This window comes from Eleutherodactylus coqui, chromosome 3 (genome assembly GCF_035609145.1).
Source record: "Eleutherodactylus coqui strain aEleCoq1 chromosome 3, aEleCoq1.hap1, whole genome shotgun sequence".
Classification (NCBI taxonomy): Eukaryota; Metazoa; Chordata; class Amphibia; order Anura; family Eleutherodactylidae; genus Eleutherodactylus; species Eleutherodactylus coqui.
Window position 1 is genome coordinate 61,803,123 of NC_089839.1, and position 12,005 is coordinate 61,815,127.

The 12,005-nt window shown below is 42.1% G+C and overlaps 1 protein-coding gene across 4 annotated transcripts in view; it reads right to left on the minus strand.

Annotated features, from left to right (window-relative positions):
* Positions 1–12,005, minus strand: part of PLCB4 (phospholipase C beta 4) — a 306,829-nt gene that overhangs the window by 17,345 nt on the left and 277,479 nt on the right. For all 4 annotated transcript variants that reach the window (XM_066595660.1, XM_066595661.1, XM_066595658.1 and 1 more), the window contains 3 exons: positions 4,877–5,052; positions 4,598–4,699; positions 1,195–1,252 (listed from right to left, as the gene is read on the minus strand). In XM_066595660.1, coding sequence (XP_066451757.1) covers positions 1,195–1,252; positions 4,598–4,699; positions 4,877–5,052 — 336 coding nt within the window. The remainder of the gene's footprint in view (positions 1–1,194; positions 1,253–4,597; positions 4,700–4,876; positions 5,053–12,005) is intronic.

Sequence of the window (12,005 nt, forward strand, 5' to 3'; positions counted from 1 at the left end):
AAAAAAGATATACAAGTCTGTGATTGCAATGTAATATAACCCCTGCATGAATTCCTTGGAAGCCCACATCTCAAGTATGGGGTTCAGTTTGGGCTCCACATTCTAAAAGGTATAGCCAAGAGCTGGAAAGGGTTCAAAGTTGGGCAAATAGATGGGATGGAAGGTCTGTCATAGGCCTCTTTCACACAAGCTTTGCGATTTTTATCTGCCAGCATCCCATGAGTGAGAAAAAGCCATGACCAAGTTGCTACTAAATCTCGCGGTTTTTTGGCCATTCACACGGCTGGGAGCGGCATACCGGAATTCCTTCGGCCGGGAGAAATCATCAAAAAGACTTCTAATGGCTCAATAGGGCCTTGTTTTGTCTGTCTGTCTGCAGGTGGGCATTTGCCTTGTGTGAACTAGGTCCTGCTTGTAGGTTTGCTGTCTTGTTTGTATTTGCTCTGTTCCTGCCAGTTCCCTAGGTTCCAGTGTGGGGCCATCACTGTTGGGGCATTCGCCTCGCTTGCAGGCAGGACTCCTGGGATTTAAGTTGTCTTGTTAGAGTAGGGACTCAAGAGACAACGAGGACCCTTGACGCCGACTTGTGAGCTTTCGTACTTTGGCCAAAGCACTAATACCTCGTATGTATTAGCTGTTCCATCTAATACATGTTTGTACTATGGGTAAGTGTTTTGGTGTTTGGTAGTCGTCGTTTGAGGTCTGCTCGCAAGTCCCGTTTACTGTTCAGTCTGATATTTGGTGTCTAGTGTGGATACATTCTCACCTTTGCCATTCTTTTCCCTCCAACCCTTATTTGGGTTGTATCTGTGTAGGTCATTGTTCCCAGGGCCTGCACGGACGTGACACCCAGGACCAAGTGCCGCAATTCTACTGTGCTTGGTCGTTAAGGGTTTAAATAAGGGTGAAATGGTTATCTAATAACTAAAAATCAAATTACTCAAATATTTACTTAGCTTCTATTGGGTTTTGAAGTGTAACTCCAAAAATCAGTGACCTGGAAGGTCAGTGGCTAAAAGGTTTATTCTGCAGTTCAAAACAATACAACCTCTCAAGAACTTGTCAATCCAGCTGGATGGAAAATGGTAGAAGAGGAGGTGGACCGGGCCGCAGGACGGATCCTCCGATCAACAAGCAGCAAGCCATAATTTTCTGCAGCATATGATGACAAGATAGTGACTCATTTCCACTTACTCTTTTCCTTTCTTCAAGGAATTTCTTTGTGTTGCTGCTGTTCAATTCCCTCACTCGCCTACAAAAGATCAAAGGAATATAAATGGAGGCAAAATGAACAGCATGCAGCTCCCCATGCTATTAACACAAAGAAGCATGCTGCATACATATTAACAAAACCGACACAATCACTAATTTGCAATATACATTTGTAAGGCGTGTTCAAATACAAAGTAGCGTTTGCAGTATCAGTCGTGGCCGTGTTAGCTCAGATGGAAAGGAAAGCGTTTAACCATACTGAAGTGTGGCTCATGTGCTTATGGACAAGACAGACAATTACAATACAGTATTTGTTCAACATAAGAATGAAGAACGTTCCAGGTTGGTCATCCATAGATCATGGTTTTACAGGGGCAGATATTAACGAGCAAAAACCAACAATATAGGATGTTGATCATCGCTTGTTAGGTTGTTTTAAGACAGACAGATAATCTCCAGTATGACTATTTGTTAATCGTTACTATGATTCTTTGTCCCCATACAGATTCCAATTATCGGCAGCACTTCTGGTTTTATGCCCGCACAGAAGATCAGCCAATGTTCATTATATTCACACAGGCCAATGATTGGGTAAACAAAAGTTTGGCCCAACTTTGTGCCAGATCATCATCCCTTTTTAAAAGATCTTTATGATAAGGGAACTTATGGGTTCTGTGATAGATAGACCGCTATTTCTTATATTTTGGGACACAATTGAGACCGGGGTTGTATCACTGGATTGATGCATTGTCAATGTGGTTCCAATATACAAATAGGAGTCTTACAGGCCGGTAAGTCTCACTTCAATAATTGGAAAAATATTCAAGGGGCTTCTGAGAGATGCCATCCTAAAATACCTCAAGGAAAACAAGGGCATAACTCTTCATCAGCATGGGTTCGGGAGAGGTCAATCATGTCAGACCAAATTGATCAGCTTCTATAATCAAGTAAGTTCTAGGCTGGACCTGGGAGAGACTATTTTGTATATCTGGATATATAAAATGAGGCAGGTCGGTCTGGGCGAAAACATGTGTATCTGGGTAAAGAACTGGCTTGGGGATAGAAAGCAGAGGGTGGTAATAAATGGTTCATACTCTGATTGGGCCACCTTTGCTAGCGGGGTGCCACAGGGCTCAGTATTAGGCCCCATTCTGTTCAATATATTTATCAATGACCTGATAGAGGGGCTGCACAATAAAATAGCAATATTTGCAGATGATATGAAATTATACAAGATAATTAATACATTTGAGGACAATGTGCGGCTACAAACGGACCTAGATAAGCTGGGGGTTTGGGTAGAAAAATTGCAAGTGAAGTTCAGCATTGATAAATGTAAGGTTATGCACATGGGCAGGAGAAACGGATGTCACCAATATACACTAAATGGGGTAGGGCTAGGGAAAACTGATATGGAAAAAGACCTGGGGGTACTAGTGGATTGTAGACTTAACTGGAGCAATCAATGCCAGTCAGCTGCTGCAAAGGCAAATAAAGTCTATGGGCGCATTAAAAGAGGTATAGGGGCGAGGGACGAGAACAATATTCTTCGACTGTATAAGGCACTTGTCAGGCCCCACAGTTCTGGACACCGGTGCTCAGGAAAGATATAGCAGTGCTTGAGGACGTGCAAAGATGGGCGACTAAATTAATAAATGGAATGAGAGGACTGGAATACCGAGAGAGGCTATCAAAATTGGGATTATTCACCCTGGAAAAAAGACGGCTAAGGGGCGACCAAAAACTATGCATAAATACATGAGGGGACAATACAAGGATCTCTCCCATGATCTGTTTATATCCAGGACTACGACGGTAACAAGAGGGCATCCGCTGCGTTTAGAAGAAAGAAGGTTTCATCACTAACATAGAAGAGGGTTCTCTATTGTAAGAACAGCGAGACTGTGAAGCCTGAGGAAGAGGTGATGCCAAAATCAATAGAGGACTAGACATCTTAGAGCGCTATGATATTGCAGGATATAGACATTAAACAACCAGCAGGGTTGTTGATCCGCATCTTGGAGTCAGGTAGGAACTTTCAAATGTTGATCCAGGAATTATTCTGTCTGCTATAATGTAGTTCGGAAGTAGTTTTTTTTCTCCCAAAGTGGGCTAGATAGGCTGCTGCCTCATTGAGTTTAAAGGGACGCGCTTCGGTCCGTAGCAGACAGTGACCAAGGTCTGCTACTGACCGAAACGCGGCCCTTTAAACTCAATGCTGTGACACTTTTTTCAATAAAGGCTTAGTTCATTCACATCATCGATGGCCGACTTCTTTTGCATTTGTTCTCTATAGTAGGGAGGGAGGGTTAACTTATTTTTTAATATGTAAAAGAAGGGTTTTTGCTTTTTATATATAAAGGTTCAGAAATAGAAGAAAAATGGCCAATTATACTAAACACTTTTATTTTTAGCAGACCATGGATGAAATTTCCCAATCTGACGCATCACATTTTTGGCTGACTATCGTCTACCATCAGCCATTGGGAACTATTGTTCCTATTTTTTTGGCAAATCATTTTTTATTGTGCAGAAACAGCTTAACCCCTTAGAGGCTGCCTTTTCACCTTATTATGGTACTAATAGGCCTTATTTCAATTAATACGACTTTTTATGGTGCATCAGAATTAGCCCAACACCGATTTTCCGTGCTGATAGGAGCTGGGGTTCGGCCGCTTGATTAAAAGAATTCTTTCTAAGTGGGGATGAAAGATGAAAACGCGAACCAAAAAAAAGTTGCAGCTGGAAAGGGTTAATCTTATTTGGTTTTAAGAATGTAATGTTTTTTAAGAATATTGGAGTGCTATGAGCAAATTGATTTGGGGCACTCATGGGTAGATATATTAACAGCACTGATAGGGACAAGGTTTGCCTATTATTTTAATGCATGAAATTGCTCAATAAAAATACAAAAATAATTTGTAAAAATTATATTAATATGAAAATGTCCGTGCCGCTACATGGAGGTACCGATTTTCCTAGCCTTTGCTGGTTAGTAAGTTGGGGGAATTGCACTATGGAGCGCCCTTTTGCTTAATTAATGTTAACTTTTCTCATTACCAATTATTATTGTGACTACTAGAGATGAGCGAGCATACTCGCTAAGGCAAACTACTCGAGCGAGTAGTGCCTTATGCGAGTACCTGCCCGCTTGTCTCTAAAGATTCAGCTGCCGGCGCAGGTGACAGGTGAGTCGAGGGAGTGAGCAGAGGGGAGCAGGGGAGAGAGATCTCCTCCCCCGTTCCTCCCCTGCCGCCCCCCGCCGGCAGCCGAATCTTTAGAGATGAGCAGGCAGGTACTCACATAAGGCACTACTCTCTCATGTAGTTTGCTTTAGCGAGTACGCCCGCTCATCTCTAGCGATTACAGCTTTCTGATGACATACCTTTCACGTTCAGCTTTATTTTTGATAGATTTATCCTGGCTTATGGCTTTACTGTTTTCCATGGAGATTTTCGCTTGATTGGCCCTCATCTCCTTGCTCTCCCTGTAAATATGCAAGCATAGATTGTAATGGCTTGTTCAGTAGAATAAATATTGTACACATTGATTACATAGTAGCACAGTACAGTTGGAAAAAAAGACATAAGGACAAGATGAAAAGAAGGAAGGGGTGGGTGAACCTCAGAAGTCAGTTTACCCATCGTGAATTGTAAGCGCCTACCGATCCTGGGAGAGCTTCAGCTGTTGTGTCTGTTGTTCTTGGACGGTGATCAGTAGCTTCTTGAGGAGTTCGCATTGTTGACTTAAATGTAGATCTTGGAGATCTTGTACTTCCGCAGCTTGTGTGTTCAGCAGTTCTGACCACTCTTTTGTATGCTGGCCAACAATTTCTTTCACCTAGTGGAACAGAAATGTGCTATCTGGTTAAACATAGACAATAAGACTCTGGTACGAAGGATTTTCTGGCCAACTACATTTTGCAATGATAGGATGCAATACTTTTTCGGCTCAATCAACTTTCTTTATGGTTGGAGCTAGAAAAATGGTGAATAGCTATGGCACAATGTATCGGAAGACATGGGTAGATGCTTGCTGAGCACAATCACCATGTTTCAAACTTTACTAATGTAGCCTAATTGGGGGCTTTGCTTGAAGACAGGGCACAGTATATATGTTGTAAGGTAGTTTTTCCTCCATATTAGGACTGTGTCCAGACCTAATGGCCATATTTTTTTCCGCTCGCTTTTCAAAAATGCAGCATGAACTATTTATTGTGTATTGGCCTCCATATTTGTATTCCAAATACCCGATAGACCATAATACAAATATGGAGGCAAATACGGCTAAAAAACTGCTGACGTAGGAATGTAACGTCATTTCAAACATGTCTGTAAAACAGATCCATATTACGAACATGGTTTTATACACCCATCTGCAACCGGCTATATTTTTCCTTGACGTAAAAGGGTTATTCATATGCCCTAGGGCATATGGATGTCAGTCAACTTTCTAGACCACTCCTTTTCTATATGCATATCAACCTTACACAAGATAGTTCCTAGTAAGTGCGGAACTGCCTAACAACTTTACTTTTGTTGATCGGTAGTCCAGACATTACTGTAGAAGCAGCCTTTATTAAGAGTCGATTAAAAGGTAAAATCACATCTATGGTCCTTTTAGACTAGCCAAGTCCTAGGTCCAATCTAATGAGCGCCGATTTTCAATTTGCGCCTGTTTCACTTTCGTTCACAGGGTCCAAGAATTACCTTTAAGGGGATGAACGACCATAATTGCAGTTGTTCTTCCCTGCAGGCTGGCTCTGTACATCTCCCTGTTCACATGGGAATACGTACAATGATCGGTGATCATTTTATGCTCACTGAAACTGGACAATCAGCCAATGAACAAAGGTTCGCGCATTTCTTGGCTGATTGTTGATCCTTTTACACGGCCCAACTGTCAAGCGAACAAGCTTTCGGGGAACGTACAGACCCCATAATTGGCCATTACAGTACATGCTGATGACCTGATGGGTGAGAAATTGTTTAAGATATTTCCCTTAAGTAGCTATATAGTAAATGGGTTGATGTTTCACATATGACCCCAATATGTGCTTTACTATGAGAAAAGGGATGAATTAATGACTAGGAGGTGCTTCTGGTCATCAGACTACCCTAGTCACCCAATACACAACCAAATTCTAATATAAGCACCATTTTGAGTATTTCCATACCAAAAATCTATACGTTATGAGCAATATCTGCAAAATAGTTGACTCTACTTACCAAAACCAGCAGTGTAAATGATTTGCAGTGCATTGTCATTACAACATAGAAAACACCCAAAAACATAGGTGTAAATGTCATGACTGTCTATTGCCACCAATGGGGGGGGGGGGGGGCTAATCTCTGTATGACTCCGAGTGGTGGAAACAAGCAGCCAAGATGCATGTGGGGAACGGAAGCACAGCACTCTATATCATATCATACTGACGTCCTTACATAAACTGATCTAGTATAACCAGCGGCAAGTGAAAAAGCATTTATATATGTCTAATCTACAAATAATAGTTACAGAAATATAATTTGGATATAGTATAAATATCATAACGAAACACACAAAGTATCTTATACTTAGTAGCTAATGATGGCACATAACCAATGTGAGGGCATGCAAAAAATAAATACATTGAGGTCCACGTTTGATGCATAAGTAGCAGTTCTTCAACAGTTTGTTATCACCTTAATTGCTCCCTCCAGGGCTGCAAGAAATTCTATTACCCTGCAGAGGCCAAGGACAGCACAGGAGTGTGATATAGTATTGATGGGGAGTCTGGGTTATGTGCACCACAGGGATATCTTCATGGAGAAGCGCAGGCAACTTGTAATACAAGCAAAAATACAACGCTAACAAACTATGATGTCATCGTGTCCAACCGAAGCCGGTTTCCTCATTTGTACACCCTGCTCGATATTGGGTAAGGGTATGGAGTCTGGTTTTCTTTAAAGCGACCCTCTGGTTCTGGACAGACAAAGATAACAGCACCTGACGTACACTGTGTATTAGTATGTATCATTGGTCTGAGGCTAGTTTTTGGCGGCGATTTTGCCACCATAGAATGCCGGCCAAAAATCGCCACCATCCAAGGCATTGACTTCCAATGCATGTGTTCAGATGGGCGATTTTCCGGTGCATAAAAGCGGGCATCCGGAAAAGATAGGACTGTGCCGGAATCTTTTGCCGGAATACGACGGCCGTTCCCATAGATTTCTATGGGAGCTTATGAGAGCCATGAAAAAGGAAGGGGGAGGGAGTTTAGAAGCTGCTAAAGTCCCTCCCCCTCCCCTTGCTGGCAGCTCCCATAGGCTGGGAAGGGAGGATAAAGGAATTTAGCGGTTTTCTTCCGTTCATGTGATTTTTGGCCACGATTCGGGCGTCCGAAAATTGCAGCGCCTATGTGAAAGGGCCCTAAAACACTACACCTGCTTTGATTGACCAGTGCAGTCCATATGAGCAGTGATGACCAGTGAGATCTGCATGTATTGTCCTAGACTACCAATGTATACTAATGCACAGTATACATGAGGTAGTCAGAGAAGTGGTGCGGCCATCTTTGTTTCTCCAGGGTCTCTTTAAAGAAAAAGCTCCTGCTGTCATGCAGTTACTATACAATTGGGACTAATTACAGTTCTTTATTATAGTGACAGGTTAAATCTTAATTACTCACTTTGAAAACAAGGGCAGCCCATAGAATATGGACTAATGTATAATTTTCTCAATAAGGAACACTAGAAGTACAATACTTTTCATTATTGACAAACCTAAAATCTCATTTAATTAGAGCGCCAGCTCAGTCCCACTCATGACTCCTACACTCTGTCTGCTCTGTGCTTCGTGTGAACAACCTGGGGTACAGTAAGAAGTGTTCAGCCAATAATTGAGCAACCGCATGTACAGACGCTTCTAAAGACGAGAAAGCGGGGATTTAGCTAGAACAGAAACTTGAAGAAAATATTAATTGGTGATCTCTGTTCTATATCTACTGAGCTTTATTACTGCTACTGAGGCGAGCTTGGTGTGGGACAGACACTGCATATACTATGCAACTCTCTAAGGCTAACTTCACATGGGCAAGCGTGATATCAGACCCAAAATCAAGGGACGCAATCACGCTTGCAAACTTGTGCATTCCCCATGGTTGTGGGACGTTTTTATGTTAAAACCGCTAACATCGCTTTGGGAATGTAGCAATCCTCCGGCGTGGCTAACAGCCGCAGCGGAGGAACGCAGACGTTCTCCCATTGTTTCAGTGGGAGACCTTGCATCACATGCACCTAGCATGTGGTGCAATGCGGCAGCCGGCCCCATTGAAAACGATGGGTGATGCGATGCGAGAGCACACAAAAAGATAGAACATGCCACGATTTGTTTCCCGCATCGTGTTCAAAAATATCTCTCATTTGAGCATCTTGCAACACACAATTCTTGAACGAGTTTCTCACTTGTGTGAAGGCAGTCATCCAAACTTTTTTGATAGAAGACCATACGTCAACTTTAGTCATGCAGCTAATGTATACCTAACTAAGGAGTACATGGACTGAGCTATACTTACACATACCTCAACAGTTTTACACGCCACGTAGGACTTAGTGAGAAAAATGAAAGAAAAATGTATGTAAATTGGTGATGGTACAATACCTCTGCAGCGCCACCTATTGGAAGGTAGCTTCCAAATAATGCAGACTTTCTAACACACCTTGTAACGTGACTTGGAATATAAGCCAAAGCCAGATTCTTCTCCAGAAGGAAACGATAACTCGTCTTTCTGATAACGGGGTTTTAAATTACCCCGCCTCTGGCAAGCGAGTGCTGTGATTGGATTGAGCGCCAGTCAATCAGAGCCGGCACTTGATCCAACCAATCACAGCCATTCAATGATGTCATTCACTGAATAGCTGTGACTAATCGAGCGCCGGCTCTGATTGGCTGGCGCTCAATCCAATCACAGCAGAGGCGGGGTAATTCAAAACCCTGTTACCAGAAAGAAGAAAATCCTTGGTCAGGCTGACACGGCAACCTGCTGAAGCGTTGGAGACGAGCCTGAGGACCCAGACGCTGACAACTAGGTGAGGTTTTTTTTTCTTCACGTAGTGTAGCTAGGGCTTATTTTTGGGTGAGAACTTATATTTTAAGCCTCCTCCGAAAATCAGGGTATGGCTTATTATTAGGGTACGTATTATTTTCGGGGAAAGACGGTATATACAAAGAGACTATTTTGAGTTTTTTGCCCCTCATCAGTGTGCATTAGGTTTGCTGGTTGCCTGGGTGAGAGGCCCATGATGTGGGTCAGGAAGGGAAGCTTCTTCTGTTTGTACGTGGTTATGTTTTCCATCCGGTGAAGATTCTGGCTGTGTCTTTTATTCCCAGTGATGTTACAAGGCCTGCTAGAAGGTGACATTGACGTATAGAGAAGCCACTTTCCAATAGGTGGCGCTGTAGAGGTATTGTATCATCTTCCATTCACATTCTTAATTTCTCAGAGGAGCATGGATGACCTTATAAGTCTGCTCGCACCTTGTAGGTGCTCTCCATAAGGAGAAATTATACTCTTCCTGGCCAAAGAAAACTGTCAAATGTGCCTAGAGAGCTACAAGAAACTTAAATATATCACTGTACCATTTTAAGAAATTGTGACCAACTCGGTAGTTCAGCCAACCTACAACACTATTGGTAAAGTTCCCCAAGTATTTTTCAAAAAACTAGAATGTTCATGGTAGGTAAAGAAACAAGTTGAGATTGAACTGCAGGTGCCATGTGGTAAATATGGTATCGATCGGTATTCATTTTACTCTTAACTTCACTGCAATGAAATTATGTCATTTCGCTTTTTCTGAAATGAATCCATTTGGGATGATATACAAGTACAGGTAACAGAGTTGGCCCATGCCAGCAAATACCATTCCCTGTGAACAATTAAATGTGTGTGATAAGGAACAGCCCAAATACTGTATAACCAATTAATATTGCTAGTGGCCAAGCTGTCCTAAAAAACAATAAGGGGGAAAAGGGATTGTTATTTGTATAGCACCAACTTATTCCAAAGTGGTTTCAGGTAATTTGTTTATTGCCCCCCAGCAAGCTGGGTACTCATTTGACCGACCTCAGAAGGATGGATGGCTGAGTCAACCTTGAGCCGGCTACCTGGACCAAGCGGGGATTGAACCCGCAACCTTCAGGCCGTGAGTGAGAGCTAAATAGACTAAATAGCTTAATAGAAATTTTAATACCTAGAACATGAAGACTTATTTTTTTAAGTGTCCCTAAAAGTGAAGGACAATTTTAGCTGTGGTTCTCATTTAGGTTTGCTCTACTTGGTAGAATTGACAATGTGATTTTAGCTTACCATAATAACGATCTGTCCGTTCGAACGTCTTAGTGACATTTCATATTTGCAAAAAAGAATGTCAATGGCTTAAAGGTTAATTTAGTAACAGATTTAGAAAATGTCTGGGATACGGGGGCCTTATTAAGATCATAGAGGTCAAAAAGAGCCGAGATTTACAATAGAATAGGCCGACGAGAGCCTAGGGAATCACATCAAGTAGAAAATCATTACGGTTAAAGGCAAACTGCAGGCACGGGTTTAAATAAATGTTTATGTGATATGCATGGAGAAGAATACTGATGAGTTAAAGCAACATCTTCACAATCGGCTTACTATTAACTAAGGCCCGGTTCACATCTCGCTATGGCTTTGCATTTGATGTACAATATAAGCCTAGAACAACTCCAAGGTAGCAATGTATACTTATGTATAGGTGTACAGTGGGATGTTACATAGAAAAAGATAGATCCAGCACTGAAATCCAAGGATTCCTTTAATAGAGTAGTGGGCATCGCCCATAGGGCACCACTGTAAAAAAAAACCAAAAAACATATTGTACCGTATATATCTTTTTTATTATGTATGTGCCTTTCTATGGCCTCTTGACCTCTGTTGGGTGGATGGATATGTACAGATACTCTTACTATGTACTTTCCCGATGTACGTGCTAAGCATACATCACTAATGTGATATGAACAGGGCCTTACTGATCATAGACCCATATGGCTATAAAACGTAAACAGGCAATCCAGCCCTCATCATCGAGACAAAACCCAAGATACCAAGTTCAGTTATTAGAGCTGCTGTCACCCTATAGTCCCTGTTTCTATGTATGGCTCAAACCTATGGTAACTCCGCAGATCAGTCAGTCCTTGGTGATTCATTAGACTCTATTCTACCACAGTAGCAGATGATAATAGCTATAAGTATAATGCTTGTCTGAGTCCATGCATTACCCAACCCTATAAACAGCTGCCACACAACATATAAGGTCACGGCCCTGTCTTCTATCACAAGTGGTTCTACATCAGGCAGATAGTAGTATTAAAGGGGTTATCTGGGACCTAATGAAATACAAATAACCAGCTGCATAACTGTTTTTATTACGAAAGAAGACAACCCATAACATGTAAAATGTCACTTTTAAAGGGGTTTTCCCAACACTTAAAATTATTTCATAATCACTCTGTCCTTCCTAGTTGCTGCTGTCCAGGCCATGTGACTGCTGCAGCCAATCACTGGCTATAGAAGGTCACTGTTTTAGCCAATGATTGGCTCAGTAGTCATATGTCCTGCTCAGCAGCAACCAGGAAGGACAGAGTGATTGTGAAGCAAATTGTACGTGATGGGAGAACCCCTTAAGGGCTCAGTCACACGGGCGTTTATTGCCGCGATTTGCGCATGCGCATGCGTCCGGCGATTTTTTAAAACCATTGCTTTGCAATGGTATCGGACACATGAGCGC